Source organism: Peromyscus leucopus, chromosome 7, assembly GCF_004664715.2.
Source record: "Peromyscus leucopus breed LL Stock chromosome 7, UCI_PerLeu_2.1, whole genome shotgun sequence".
NCBI lineage: Eukaryota > Metazoa > Chordata > Mammalia > Rodentia > Cricetidae > Peromyscus > Peromyscus leucopus.
The window spans coordinates 55,828,538-55,844,506 of record NC_051069.1 but is presented as its reverse complement, the minus strand read 5'-3'; the positions used below and the strand labels follow the sequence as shown (position 1 = coordinate 55,844,506).

At 45.6% G+C, this 15,969-nt stretch overlaps 1 protein-coding gene across 1 annotated transcript in view; it reads right to left on the bottom strand.

Annotated features, from left to right (window-relative positions):
- Nucleotides 1-8,830, bottom strand: part of Piwil4 (piwi like RNA-mediated gene silencing 4) — a 35,282-nt gene extending 26,452 nt beyond the window's left edge. Inside the window, exons 1-3 of the mRNA XM_028859603.2 lie at nt 8,657-8,830; nt 4,897-5,028; nt 2,772-2,986 (exon numbers count right to left, since the gene is read on the bottom strand). Of these exons, the coding sequence (XP_028715436.1) occupies nt 2,772-2,986; nt 4,897-5,028; nt 8,657-8,768 (459 nt within the window). The 5' untranslated portion in view covers nt 8,769-8,830. The remainder of the gene's footprint in view (nt 1-2,771; nt 2,987-4,896; nt 5,029-8,656) is intronic.
- Between the last annotated feature and the right edge of the window lie 7,139 nt (nt 8,831-15,969).

Genomic DNA, 15,969 nt, shown 5'->3' with positions numbered 1-15,969 from the left:
GATCAATTCACAGTTACCTTTTAGTTACATTGTCAGTTTTTTTTTTAAAAAAGATTTATTTATTTATTATGTATACAGAAGAGGGTGCCAGATCTCATTACAGATGGTTGTGAGCCACCATGTGGTTGCTGGGAATTGAACTCAGGACCTCTGGAAGAGCAGTCGGTGCTCTTAACCTCTGAGCCATCTCTCCAGCCCTACATTGTCAGTTTTTACAGCAGGAACTGGACAGCAGAGATGCAAAGAGAAACTTGTCCCTCTGCACTGGGTGGGGTATTGCCCTGGGGAGACTCCTGATCTCAGACAACTCATGCGGAAATGGCAAGTTACCGAGACCTCACCAAGGTCAAGGTAAGTCCAATCCACAGGAGCAGGAGGGACAGACATCCTGCTCCCAGCCCCGTGGGGACCTCAGACAAAGGATGTGGACAACAACGGGAGTTGGGGAAGAGCTGAAGGGAGTTGGCAACAGGCAGTGTTGGAAGCTGTATTTCTCAACAGCTTCCCAAGATCAAACACTCCATCCCCCCTGACCCTTTCTCCAAACACCAACTGCTCCTGCACTTCCTCCATCTGTTCCTGGACCTGCCGCTCCAGCCCCCAGCTGCTAACCTCCCGGTACACATCCCCCTGCCCCCCCATACACACACACCCCACCTCACCCCACCCCACACACACCCCGCCACCTCAGCAATCCACAAGTCTCAGTCTATCCACACTGCAATGTCTCTACGAGATCCTGGCTGTTCTGGTACTACCATACCCCGTGCTTAGAGACACTATGGAGGCTGCCCTACAGTCAACTGTGTGACCTGGAGGAAGCTGCGTCGACGCTCGAAGCTTCTCCGCAATCTCTAAGGTGGGCAGGAGGCCAGCTGGAGTTCCAGGACTATGAAGATAAACAGGGCACTCCAGGATCTTGTCTTCACGCAGAGCACAGGCGCTCACAGAGGTCAATAGAGAGCAACACTCTGGACTTTTCTTTTATTCAAATCCTGACACACTGCCCAGGCTGTTCCATTCTTCTTCCCACCCCCTTCAGGAAACTTCAAAGGATGTGACCGGGAGACTCTCTTGTGGTGCTTCACTGGTCCAGGAAGACACACTCTTCTCCCTACCTCCAACTCCAAAAGGACATTTAAAGCCCTCCCTACCTTCAGGGCCACTTCCACACCTTGCTAATTAAACCTCTATGACCAAGTTTCTCAAATACGCCCCTTCCCTTCTGTCCTTCCCCACTGTCCCCTGCTCTGATCCTGAGGTCCTTCCAGAGACACTAATCATAACTCTCACAGGCATCCTGCTTCTCACCATGCTGAGTTCTGACTCTGAGGTAAGATCCTCAAGCTCTCTGAGCTCCAGGAGTGATAAGAGAGTTAAACACACAGTGCCATTAAGAGCCTGGCAGGGCACAGGGACACAAACGTCGTCTGGTAGATAAAACAGCAGCATAAAGGAAGCTGTTCTTTAGACCTGCTAAGCACAGAACTCTACACTTAGTAAGTGCCCAATAGATGTTAGTATAATAAAAGTGCTAACTCAATACTAATTATTACCAAGGCACTTAAGCTATTCTATCTCACTGTGTTTATTTGTGACTCTGATGTTAAGCTGAAAGTCTATTAAAGAAAAAGACCCCTGTAGTACTTGTCTTTATTTCCTACACGGTGCTAAGACCCTACTAAGTACACAGTTGACTCTTTCTAAGTACACAAAGGTGGCAAATAAATATGAGTGAATGAACCTCCCAGCAGACAGATGGAGTATAACACTGGAAAGCCATGAGGCAGCTGGAAGGCAGCTTCCAGAAGTATGGGCCGAATGTCATGTAATGCAAAGGGACTCTTCAAACCCTGATAAGCACCCTAGAAAGGTGGAAAGGGAATAAAAACATTTCTAAATGCAGATTCCAATGTTCTGAGCCACCAGATCTCACCACTTAGCGCCATCCATTTCAAGGTCTTAAAAAGGATAAAGGCATGCTCAGAAACGCATTTCTTGTGTAAAATCACAAAGACTTACTTATAGCTATCAATGTTATCCTATGCTGTTGGCACTATAGTGCTTAAAAATGTTGCGCTCACTGACTGAACTTTCTCACTGGAAGCATCAAAGATCTAATTCTGTGTTCTACTGTGACTTTTTAAAGCCTGGTTCTTTTTTCTCATAGTACTTCTAATCTTGTTTTAAAACAGAATACTGAGAAACAAATGCCTACTGATATCTAGTTGAGAACTGGTAATGTTGAAAAAAAATCTAAAAAAAAATGGGTAAAGGAAGATCCAACATTTAACCACTTCAATAGTCTCGTTTTTCAAACACTCTTAGAGTTGACCTCAGTAACTCATCTTCCCTGTGACGTAGGGAGTGTTGAAAGGAAGGATGCTCCTGCATTCAGAAACTGACATGAGGCCACACAGGTGCAAGAGCAGTGAGGAAATTCAGTCCCAGAGCCATGGAAATGGTGATTCTGGAGGTCTCACCTGCTTGGGGAAGGTTTCCAAGTTCATCTGTCTTAAGAACTTGCAGCTCTTAAATGTTTAGCATGCTGGAGCATCAGTTTCATCTATGACATCAATGGCTGATGATGTCTTAGGAAACCTTTGAGCTCTCAAGGCAAGGGAGCAGGGACGAGGAAGAAGCATGGGAAATGCTCCTTCAAATTGCTAAGAAAATCAGTGACCTTCTCTGCACATACATAATAAGCAACTATACACACACACACACACACACACACACACACACACAGTGAAATACTGACCACACTGTACCGTTTGGTCCAGCTTTTCTGAGAGGAAAAGGCTGGTGCCATCAAATGCTTTTGCCTTGTCCAAGAGTTTGCTGTGACCATAAAGCAAAGCAATCTTCAGCCTCCTCGAGGCTAAATCTGGGTTATACACGACGTGGTACTGGTACAGCTGCCAATCCTGGGGCAAATCTACACTAAAGAGATTCGTGACCAGCCGCACAGGTATTCCGTTAGAACCTGGGGAAGAGAAAAGATGCAGTTCACCAGAAGAGGACACCATGTTAATATTACCATCTTTTAAAAATTGTACATGGACTGTGGTGGCTATAAAGTGGGGCTTTTGATCAGTGGTGTGGGATAAATGCTCGCATTTTCGACCTGGCAATGTCACTGGCAGTACTGTGAGCTCGTGTACACAGCAGGCCTCTGAACTTTCCAAGCTCGGGAAGAGCAGCATCTGAAGGCGACTGCCTGGACCCCTCGAGAGACACCTTCCAGATGAGTCTCTGTGACCCAGATCAGTTAGCCGGCCGTCTTAGATTCTGTCCTGAGATTACCAACACAACCAAGACAAAAGCCTAGCCCATTCTCACCATGAATGATACTACTCCAACCTCTAAGAAGCTGAGATAGTCAGAACCAGGACTTAGCAAGTTCTGACGAAGTTCCATCAGTAGTTAGAACACTGTGTACACCCCACAAAGAGGTAGAGGGAGGCTGTGAGGCAGAAGCAGGAACTCCTGTACAGAAGCAGCGTGACCTGAGTTTCTATTTTGTACAGGCACATGGAGTCCATGTGTGCTCCCTGGAATTCCTTCCCCTATAGACACTTTTGCTCGCAGCTTAAACATCTGCAGGACAGAACCAGAGCACAGCTGGCCGCAGGGAGGGTGTCACAAGCTCCTCCCAGGACAGAATCCAGGAGGGCACTAATGATGTGTGTCTCACTTGTCTTCACAGAAAATGATTAAACTTGTATCTTTCTACCACACATATACTATTTTGCTTTTTTCATGGGGAAAGTAGAAATGCAGTTCCCAAAGTATGAGGAATAAATGGTACTTGTACACCTTACTGCTCCCTCAGCCTGGGCCTGTGATACATGTGTCTGGCAGAGGCAAGAGATATTATGTCATTTTTGTTTAAGAAAAAAAAATTGTTCTCCCAGATTCTTAGTGAATGGCAACAACACATTGCAGCCTGGCATCACGTGGACTGAGAAGTCAGTCTGGACTGTCAGAACTGGCAGGGCACTGGAGATGATCTGCGCCAGTCATCGCCATCAGTGCCGAGGTCAGGAAGGGATGTAAGTCAGCACACTTCACCGTGGGAGGGGCTAAAAGAGACTTACTATCCTATCGTTTGTGTGCTCAGCCACATGCGCAGGTGTGCGGGTGTCCGTGGAGGCCAGAAGGGGGTGCCACGCCTGGGACCTGGCGTTAGGGGTGCTTGTGAGCTGCCTGACATGCGCAGTGGGCTCTGGATGTCAACCTGCTAGGGCGGGGTGTGCTCTTCTTCACTACCCAGCCCTCTCTCCTGCCCAAGCACAGCAGAACGGACCCAGAGTACCTGTGCGCAGGGAGGGAAGCGCTTCCCGTTAGTTCAGCTGTGCAGCTGCTTGCTGGATAATCACATCTATTTTTCATTCTGCTGCTTTTAAATTCAATAAAACAAGCAAACAAACAAAACCAGAAATTCCCATTAGTTAGGAGGGAGCCACAAAGCTTCCTGCAAACCCAAAGAAAACGACAGATCCTGCTTCCCAGCAGCCCACACCTGTGTATGCAATTTTGGAAGGAGCCTGGAGTCTGAACAAAGAAGTATCCCCATTATCTGAGGTTTCCTTTCTACAGCTAAAATCCCCACAGGCTGATTCTCCACATAGGGCCAGGGTTGGAAAGCGAAGACACAGCTTCCTGTGACTTCTCCGAGTGAGAAGAGGGTATCTTTTCTAAAAGTGAGATGTGGTGTGAGGAAAACGGTTTTGTTTCTGACTCTCCGAATGCCTAGACAACGCCTTCAACAGAGCACATGCTCAGTCAAGAGCTCTCAGGTGATTAACAAACTTACCTCTTTCAGAACTAGGGATTTAAATTCCAGAGCAATACTTGGTAACCTTTAAAAAATAACAAGAAGAGATTGGCTACCTGTTTTACAATCTTTCACGTGTGCCAACTTCTCCCTGGTACAGACAGTCAAATCTATGAAGTCCCGGCTGACTTTGTCTCTTCTTTCCATGAGGGTCCGTCCACCATCATCAGAAGAGACACCAACCTCATCTGGAACAAGAAGATGTCACAGTATGGTGGACTGTGTCACCCTGTACACAGAAACCACACCAACAGTCAAACCGGGTTTTCCTACGATGTACCTCACTGCTGACACATCCCTGACTACACAGAAGACGTTAGTCTCAACACTGAAAATTACAGAGAAAGCCTGGGATGTTCAATTAGAAATATTAGTGTTAGCCTTTACAGCACCACAGACTTCCTCTTCTTGGTTCAGGAGACAGCTCCCTCCCTGTGTTCCAGTCCCACATGCTAGCAAGTGACAATCCCTTCCTTCTCCTGTTGTTCTAGGTTGACTGAACTCTGAAGAGATCCGGGCTAGGACAGGGAGATCTCTCACTTTCCCCAGTGAAAAGGGAAAACACCCAGGCACAGCCATCAACAATCACAATAGATTATTCCTTAAGAAGAGACAGGGTCCCTCTCAGCATCATCATACTGAAATAAATGTCACCGTCGAGTGACTTGGTTAATTGAGTACAGGAGGTGGCAGCTTTTTAAATGTCTTCAGCACTCAGAAGATAACTTTAAACCCTCAAAACCCAGGACTCTATGGCAAAACAGCATTCGTATCAGTGTGCTGAACATCTGGGCTCTGAGTCCACCTGTCCTGTGATGTAGTCACTGTGTGCAGTGTCCCCAAATGCTCCTTCAACCTGCTCCAAACTTCCATCTAGACCCTTCTCCCTGGACATGAGTCTCTCAGGAAGATGTAAAACAATAACAACAACAAAGAAACCAATTTAAAAAAAAACCTTCATGTAATTTTCAGATACTGCATCAATTTTAATATCTCTCACTGATCTAGATTTCAAGTGATTTTTAGACATTTTTAAAATTTCAAACTACTAGGGCCAGGGAAACAGCTCAGTGGTTAAGAGTACTTGCTTTCTTGCAGAGGACCAAAGTTTGATTCCAAGAACCCACATCGGGTGGCTCACAATTACTTCAGGGGGATCCAATGCCTCTGGCCTCACACACAGACACATACAATACACATAATTAAAGATAAAATCAAATCTTGTTTTTAAAAAGTTCAAACTATGCCAGGGAGTGGTGGCCCACACCTTTAATCCCAGCACTCGGGAGGCAGAGCAGGCGGATCTCTGTGAGTTCGAGGCCAGCCTGGTCTACAGAGTGAGATCCAAGACAGACTCCAAAGCTACACAGAGAAACCCTGTCTTGAAAAACAAGCAAACAAAAAAGTCTAAACTGTTACAGAAAGGTGGTTCTCAGAAACTGGGAGGTGGGGAGTGGGGAATTATTGTTTAAGGAATAATACGTTTCAGTTTTACAATACAAGAGAGTTCCAGAGATGGATGGCACTGGAAACTGTACAATGTAAGTGGGATTAACCCCAGGACTGTACACTTGGTAAAGTGATAGCACTCGGGAAGCAAAGGCAAGTGGATCTCTGTGAGTTCGAGGCCAGCCTGGTCTACAGAGACAGGACAGCCAGGGCTACACAGAGAAACCCTGTCTGGAAAAACGAACAGAAGAGTTAAAATCAGGAAAACTGGGTTCTATGTATATTATCGTAATTTAGAGAAATCAACAAAAAGTCAGTCTGTCTTCAAAGATGAACGTTTTCTACCCTGTGTCACTCACAAGCGTGAAATGGTGTTTGAGTGGCAGGAACATGAACGCTGCCCTCATAGCAATTTGTCATGCTTCTCACTGCAGTTCAGATCACCCAGGACTGTGCACATGGGTCTGGAAAGCCCCACTCAGGACAGAGGGTCACACCAGAGATGGACTCTGAGAGTTCATGGGCCCCTCAGTGCTTACAGCTTACTCACTGCCTGGAAATCAATGACGTCACTCCGTGGTCAAAATGAGGGACATGGTAGACAGGTTTCACCCAGGGATATGAAATGACCTGTGTTCTCAGGTTCATTTCAACCCTCTGGAATTAGGAAGAACAAATGTTTCTTATTTAAGCCTTTCAGTCTATGGCACTTCCTCACATCAGCCCAAGCAAAACCCAACACACCTGGCATGCCGACTCAAGCTATGTGACCTAGAGTGGGCAAGAATTCTGGGATTGAACCTGGCTTTGCAGGGAGGACTGATATATCCCCAGGTGGTGTTTCTCCCATCCTGTAAATGAGGGCTTTGGTATTTGAGTTCTGTGTTTTGGGAATGATTTTCAAGGGCTGGCAAGTGTAACTCAGTTGGCAAAGTGCTTGTCTAGCATGCATGAGACCCTGAACCCAATGCCCAGGACCATATAAATTGGGTGGTGTATACCTATAATCCCAGTACTGGAGGGCTGGAGGGTGCAGGGGCAGAGGCAGGAGAATCAGAAATCAAGGTCCTCTTCAGGAAGACAGTAACTTTGAGGCTAGTGGGCTCTGAAACTCTGTCTCAAGGATGGTGGGATTTCAAAATTATCCCCTGAGCAGAAAGAATCAGAAAAGTGGCTTCCCCATCTGGATTCTTGTGTCCCGGGGGGTGACCAGGAAGCTCAGAGAATCCACAATGAGCATGTGAGGAGGACCCTCGGGAGGAAAAAGGGAACAGAGTAGTTGCTGAATCTGGTGTCTCAGGCCTTGGTGGGTCCTTCTGCTCTGCTCAGGCTGAAGGGGGTGGGGAACAGACCTGCTGCACTTACGTGACTGTGAAATGGCGCTCGCTCCACTGCTCAACGCCTGACTGTCCTCAGGACCGGCAGATGTGGTCTACAAAGCAGAAAGTTTGCTCACATGTCAATCAACTCACAACCACAAGGTTAACAAAAGGCAAGAATGGTATTATGTTTCAGGTCGTGGATTACCACGATCCAGGAGCAGAAAACATGAAGAGGTAGAAACCCTGGAGGGACTAGGGGGTGGTCAGTCTCCACAAAAGGCTAAGGAGGGGCTGGAGCGCTCCCTTTGCATGCTTTTAGCAGGAGCCGGCTGGCACCTGACCGTGAGAGAACTGTATTAGACCCCAGAGGTGTAAGATGTGGAAGCGGGCTTAAGGATGGCCCTGTAAATAAACTGAACCAAAACTAGTTCATAAGACAGGATAAGACAGGAGCCATTAATATTTTCTCTGCAGAAAGTTCTCTTTGCCCAAGAAATTATTGTATCTTGGCCTGTTTTTGAAATTAAAAAAAGAGAGAGAGAGAGAGAAGTCAAGAGGACACTAAATGATAACAAAGGAAAAATGGTCACAATCGACAAAAGAGTTTCTCCAAAGAGTGGGTGTGTAGTTGTTATTCAGGATTGATTCCGTCTGACCATCCAAATCCAGCAGGCAGCCACACTCCGAGTGTTTGCTCAGCCAACAGCAGAGGAATCCAAGCCACGCCTGAATTTGATACAATTTCTACTACCAGTTACCAGGACCATAAGAGGTAATACTCTGTAAGAGGCAAGTGGGGTGACTGCAGGGTTTTGACTGTCTGTCTTTCGTTTGTTCTTTCTTTTTTCCCCTTAGTTCTTTCACAATTTACAATCAACTGAATTAAAGCTAAGAAAGAAGGCAGTTCCTCATCCCCTAGCCATAGTCTTTTGCACTTCCGGCTCTCAACAATGGTATCCACTTGAAAGAAAAAGGTGGGAACCCTGGGAAGCCTGGAGAAGTCAGAGAAGAGAGGCATGCACAGGAAAGCCTTGTGGGGCTGGACACAGAGGAGAGGGAGAAACACTCACCGTGAGGTATCCTGGAGCGCGCCCCTCTTCCCTAGTACCATGGCTGGGGCCGATGCCTCGTGCCCTCACTCGGGCCCGTCCACTCATGTTCCTGGGTACACAGAGGCTTTCCTGAACCCCTGAACCACAACAGGGGTATTCTCTTTGGTGAGGAGAGGGTGAAGCTGTGACCAGGAAGTTGCGAGTATTCAGGTCCTGAGATGGTTATGGTTGCAGTAAACAGCAAGCCAAGCGTGGGCGTATGGTGCACGTGGACCCCCAGAATGCGCAGGAGCACGTGGGGGGCGGGGTTGGAGGTGGTCCTCCAGTAGCATTGTGGGAATCCCTCTCTCTCCCTCTCCCTCTCCCCCCACCCCCACCCCCCGTTTCTCATTCTTTCTGTCTCTCCCATATTTTCTTTTCCTCCACACCTCCTCATTTGCTATAAAAGCCTAGCTTACAGTCTTTATCATTTTGAGGATGTAGTTCCTGCTCCAGGTTTTTAGAAATTACCCCAATCATAACTGTATGTCGAGTTGCATCACATACCACTCTGGACCTCATGGGAAGCTTGTGCAAAGGTTATAAAATGTGTTCATCTGGGTGTTGTTAGGGAGTACCCTGAGAAGAATAAGAGCAAAGTGTGGGAAGTCAGAAGATGGACCGTTAGACTAACGGTATCCTAAAAATGGAAGGAACAATGTGAATCAATCTTAAAGAATTAGGTTGAGAGCTGGAGAGGACTTAGTGGCTAGGAGTATTTGTTGTTCTTTCAGAGGGCCAGGGTTTGGTTCCCAGCACCCACACAGGGACTCACAACCGTCTGGAACTCCAGTTTCGGGAGACCTGGCACCGTCTCCTGGCCTCCTTGGGCTTCTACGTGTTCCCAGTGCACATAAAGACACACACATAAAGATGTCTTTAAAAGTGTAATTGAGGCCAAGTGTGTGCAGAGTCTTGAAAACTCTAGGAGATGCACATCTGGTGGGATGAGGGAGAGCTGCAGGGTGACTTCACTGAGGACAGTCCACCTGTGTGACTATGGATGAGTCGCCGTAGTTAAGCATGATCGATCTGTCTCCGCCTGGGAAGAGCAGTATTGTACCAGAGACCCGCGTGTGTTGTGTGCAGAGGTCTGTGTGGGCTTCCGAGGTGTGTAGTAGTTTTCTCTGAGATGCAAACCTCGTGCTCTGGAGGGAAGCTCCAAGCGCCCACCCAACAGCATCTGGACACTAGACACAGAAAGGGCGTGAAACACTGGATGTTCTAAGGGGAGGTGAACATTCCACCTGCAGACAAGCTCTTGGGCTCGGAAATAAACAACTCAAAGGCTTCACAAGGTTCCTAAAACTGACCAGATCCAGTCGGCCTCTCCGTTCTCAACCACGGAGAAGCTGTAGGAGAGCTGAAAGCCTCTCACAGGATGAGCGACGCGGAAGAGGCTCTGACCAGGTGAAGGGCCCCGACCTGCTGAGTATCTACAAGCCGTGAGGCAAGCTCTGGGTTTCCAGTTTCCATGAATGGTCTCCCGTGCTGGGGTGATTTTTTTTGGTGTTGCAGCTGTCTACTTCTGTAAGTAACCCATCACCCATATTCCTGTAAATAAACCCCATAAAACTCAGTGGTTCACCAGGTTAGACTGTGGTGGTATCCTTACTTTGGTCTGCTCTTGGTCCCTTGTCTGGTGACAGTAGATGTCTGTTCATGTCCCCCAGGAATAGTGTCAGATAACACTGACCCAAAGGACACGAAATCTGGAATAACACCCAGCAAGGCTGCTGGGGTGCCGGCCATTTCAGCCTCTCGGAGAGGAACAGCCTGAATCATTTCCTTCCAGCAACAGGAAAACACTGCCAGGTGTCCAAACAACAAAGAAAAAGGATGCGGGGAGCAGGGATGAAAAGCAACAGCATCAAAGAAAATAATTCCTCCTGTGTCTTAGAGTATTCAAAAGCTGGGGCAGCAAAGTCAAGCAGTATGCAGTTCAAGGCATAAATGTAACAAACAAGAACTCTGAATTTTCCATATAACCATCTAGATTAAAGCCCAGAGTTTGAAGAAAAATGATTATTGCTATTTAAGGACAATCACTCACATATAGACTTCTTATCTTAGGTCCCAGTGAAAAGAAAAAAGGGGAGGAAAAGGGAAGAGAGAGGGAGGGGGGAGGGAGAAGGGGGAGAAAGAGGAGAAGAGGAAGGTAAGGAGGAACAAAATGGTAGGAGAGTGTTGATGCAAAAGCATGCCTCTCAATCCCAAGGGAATGAGAGCTAGTTTGTTCTGGAACAAACTCTTGGTGACCACGGCCTGAGAACATGGGGCCAGGTTACCCCAGGTTCCAGTGCAGAAACAGGTTCATGGCATTTTTTATGTTAACAGAGCAGAGAAAGTTAGAAATCACATGACCTTTAACATACCTCGGTGGAACCATCTGGGAGGCAGGATCCTGAAGGATGGAGGAAGCTCCAGTACAGGCCTCAGATGCTGTAGTCTAGTCAGCATTTGTAGACACAGACTCTTCTCAGGAGTTCTCATTCTCAAAAGAAACACCAGCAGATAGGGCGGCAGTAAAAAAGAGGAGGAACGAGGGACAGGGGTTTATAACACAGTCTTAGAAAGTCAACCATCACTTCTCCTGATCAGTGGTGGGTCAGCCAATCCCCACCAAACCCCAGGAAGGTGATCACATGACGGCGGAGACCAGGAGACCAGCACCAATGGTTATCACCATCCCACTGTCTTTCACTGAAGGGCAATGACCAGAGCGTATGAGCCTAAATATCCTGCGTGGACCAGGAGCTTTGCAGATTACAAACCTTAGTCAGCTAGACCCTGTTCAAAAGCTGTGTCTCTGTTCCTCCTCAAGAAGGCTTGACAAACCGTCGGGCTTCCAGCATTACCTTGAGGCATTGTTATTTGATCACAAGATAGTGGGTAGACACGGGAGACTTTTAAATGTTGATTTAACCTCAGGGGAACCAGAAAATCACAGGGTACAGACAGGTGTGTCTAGTTGCTAGGAGAGAAAAAAATCCCCCGTGGGGATCCGTCATTTTGAAGGCGCCACTTGAACACAGCTCTTGTTTTAACTATAGCATTAGTGACAACCTGTGGGTAGACAGCGTACTGAGGCCAGAGGCTGCATTGCTGGCTTTTTCCAAATAGCGTTAGGGAACTTAGTTTGTAGTTGGGGGGGGGGATGCTTCCCTAAATTGCAGGGTTCTAATGTTCCCAGGGTTTCTGTGAGGACTCTAGACTGTGGTTCCACACATGCTCTGATATTTCTTCCTATAATAGACCTTTATTATGGCAATAGCATATGTTGGAGTTATTTGTTGTTGTCACAAAAACCATAGATCTCATCTTAAGAGATAGAAGAAATGATTTATTCTGGAGCCATGTGGGGCAACCATGGCCCAGGAACACAGACTCAGGTTACCCAAACTTTCGGGTTCCAATGTGGAAGCAGCTTTACAGTTTTTATTGTTTTAAAGAACAGAGAAAGTCATAAATTAAGGCAAGTTTAAAACACATTGGTGAGGTGGGCGTGGTGGTGCATGTCTTAATCCCAGCACTCTGGCGGCAGAGGCCAGCCTGGTCTACAGAGTGAGTTCCAGGACAGCCAGGACTGGTAAGCAGAGAAATCCTGCATGGGAAAACCAAACCAGACGAAACACATTGGCGAGTACATCAGAGAGGCAGGTAACGGAAGATGGAGAAAGCTTTCGTATGGGCTCAAGATGCTGCCTGGTGACATTTTAGCTTTTGGATTAGCAGAAACTAGTTGCCTGTTAAGACAATGGATTCTAAAAGGTTTTTATCTGTTATCACAAGACGTTAGTTTCAACACAAGGAGGGCAGGGAATAGCTGTTCTGGAGGGCCAGAACTTAGCCCAAGCGGAGGTCGTTAGCCTCTGGACCTGCAACTTTCCAATCTCTCCACGGTCCTGAAATTCTGATCAGTCAGTAATGTCTGCAGACAGGTTCCTTTCAGGAGTTTCCTGTCACTGCCGGAAGCAGCTTCTTCTCAGAAGTTTTCCTTCAGTGTCTACGTGTCCGTTTCCCTGATGGGAACATCTGAGTTGTGAAGGCTCTCTAGACATAGCTGTTAACTGTTAGCAGTCCACTTCTCCTACTGTGAAAAGCTCTTTCACAAATGCTTACTTAGCCTGTGGTCTAATGGGACGTTCTCGTTACCATAGCATTAGATGAGACGCAGCAATTTAAATTTGCATTCATTTATTGACTTATTGTGTATGTGTGTATGGGGGGGCATGCAGGTGCCACACACACATGTGGCAGTCAGAGGACAACTTCTGGGAGTCAGTGTGCTCCTCAACATGTGGGGCCTGAAGATCAAACTCTGACCATCAGGCTGGTGGCCAGTGCCTTAATCCGCTGAGCCATCTCATTGGTCCAAGACACAGTAATTTAAAAAATACTAGAGATCTCAAAATGAATGTCATAAAAATCCAATTCATTAAATATTACTTGAAATAATTTACAAGGCTTTACAGGCAATGAAAATGTGCTTTATATCCCACCCCCTTTCGTTAAAAGAATGCTGGTGATTGTTTCCAAAAGTCCATTTCTTTAAAAGTGGACATTGAGAACCAATGAAGTATGCTAACTGGAATCGAATGAAGGGCAATAAATGAGATTTTTTTTTTCCCAGATAAAAAAAAGTAGCCTTCGAGAGGCAGGCAGAGCGGCAGCGGCCGCAGAGGCAGGCAGGGTGGCGGTTGTAATAAGGACCAGAAACTGAGCTATTACCCCCTGCGGAGTTAGTGAAAACAAGGAGATTAAGAGTTTAGAATAGGGATGCCTTTAATCCCAGCACCTGGGGAAGGAGCCATCTCCGTGGGACACAACCAGAACGGATCCAAACACTCTGAGACCAACACAGGGCCCAGCTGCCGATCCTGTGAAACCCAACAACTTGGAGGTGTTGGTGAGATTACCCTACTAAACAACCTGCTCAGCTGAGATCCATTCGGGAGAGGATTCAGAATCCTACAGTCTGCAGTCTGAGGAAACCAGATCAGCTGAGGAGTTGACAAATGAGCAAAACGTGACCTGAGAACACAAAAGAAGGCGCCGCCCAGCCACCGAACCAGATCACTAGAATAAGCCTATACTACAATGACCGAGAACAGGTAAGCCCCCATCTCCAGACCGGACGGACCAGCAGATCAGGTCTCTAGCCCCTAGGCCCTACCCATTGGAATCCCAGGGACCTTTCCCTGCTCCCCCACCCCCACCACCAAAAAACAAAAACAAAAACAAAACAAAAAAAACCCTATGAACCTAACAACCACTGAAACCTTAAGCATACCCTGCACCAACTGGGAACAACTGCTCCCTGAGACAGAACCCACTAACACTGACTGACTGGACTAAGAAGAAACAGAGCCCAACAGCACCGATTTAACCAAGAACCCCTAGTGGACCAAGACTATCAATTAGAACAAGAGAGGCACCTTCAGACAAGACACTGCCTACACCGAGCAGAGGAAGAGATGAGTAGACGCCAGTGCAAAAATACAGGCAACAGCATAAAGACCTATATGACAACATCAGAACCTAGTGATTCTACACCTGCAAGACCTGAACATACCAAGGCAGAAGAAGCAGAAGAAATCAATCCTAAAAATGAGTTTAAGAAGATGATAGAGGCCATTAAAGAAGAAATGAAAAACTCCATTAAAGAAGATATGAAAAACTCCATTAAAGAGGAAATAAAAAATTCCCTTAAAGAAATGGAAGAAAAAACAAACAAAAACTTGGAAGAAATCAAAGAAAGCCAAGAAAAATTAATTAAACAGATGAAGGAAACAATTCAAGATTTGAAAATTGAAATTGAGACAATAAAGAAAACACAAACTGAGAGAATGCTGGAAATAGAAATCCTGACTAAACAAACATGAACTACAGAAGCAAGCATAGCCAACTGAATGCAAGAGATGGAACAGAGAATCTCTAACACTGAAGACACAATAGAGAAAACAGATTGGTCAGTCAAAAAAAAAACCACTAAAGACAAAAAAGTTATAACACGAAATTCATCCAAGAAATTTGGGACACCATGAAAAGACCAAACCTAAGAATAATAGGGATAGAAGAAGGAGAATAATACCAACTCAAAGGCACAGAAAATATATTCAACAAAATCATAGAAGAAAACGTTCCTAACCTAAAGAAAGAAATACCTATGAAGATACAAGAAGCTTATAGAACACCAAATAGACTGGATCCAAAAAAAAAAAAGTCTCCTCGACACATAATAATCAAAACACTAAACATACAGAACAAAGAAAAAATATTAAGAGCCGCAAAAGAAAAAGACCAAGTAACATATAAAGGCAGACCCATCAGAATAACACCAGACTTCTCAATAGAGACTATGAAAGCTAGAAGGTCCTGGACAAATGTTATGCAGACACTAAGAGACCATGGATGCCAACCCAGACTATTATACCCAGCAAAACTCTCAATCACCATAGACAGAGTAAACAAAATATTCCATGATAAAACCAGATTTAAACAAATCCAGCACTACAGAAAGCACTAGAAGGAAAAATGCAACCTAAAGAAGCTAAACACACCCATGAAAACTCAGGCAATAGATAATCCCACACCAACAAATATCAAAGAAAACACAACACTACCACAAAAAAAAAAAAAAAAAAAACAAAAAAAAAAAAAACCAGGAATTAACAATCACTGGTCATTAATATCCATCAATATCAATGGTCTCAACTCACCTATAAAAAGACACAGACTAACAGAATGGATAAGAAAACAGGATCCATCCTTCTACTGCATACAAGAAACACACCTTAACTTCAAAGACAGACACTACCTCAGAGTAAAGGGCTGAGAAAAGGCTTTCCAATCAAATGGACCTAAAAAGCAAGCTAGTGTAGCTATCCTAATATCTAATAAAATAGACTTCAAACTAAAATCAATCAAAAGAGATCAGGATGGACATTACATATTTATAACAGGAAAAATCCACCAAGATGAAGTCTCGATTCTGAGCATTTATGCCCCAAATACAAAGGCATCCACATTCATAAAAGAAACATTATTAAAGCTTAAATCGCACATCAAACCCCACACATTAGTAATGGGAGAGTTCAACACACCACTCTCACCAAAAGACAGATCTACCAGACTGAAACTTAAGAAATAAAGGACCTAACAGATGTTATGACTCAAATGGACTTATAGATATCTACAGAACATTCCATCCTAACACAAAAGAATATACCTTCTTCTCAGCACCCCATGGAACCTTCTCTAAAAT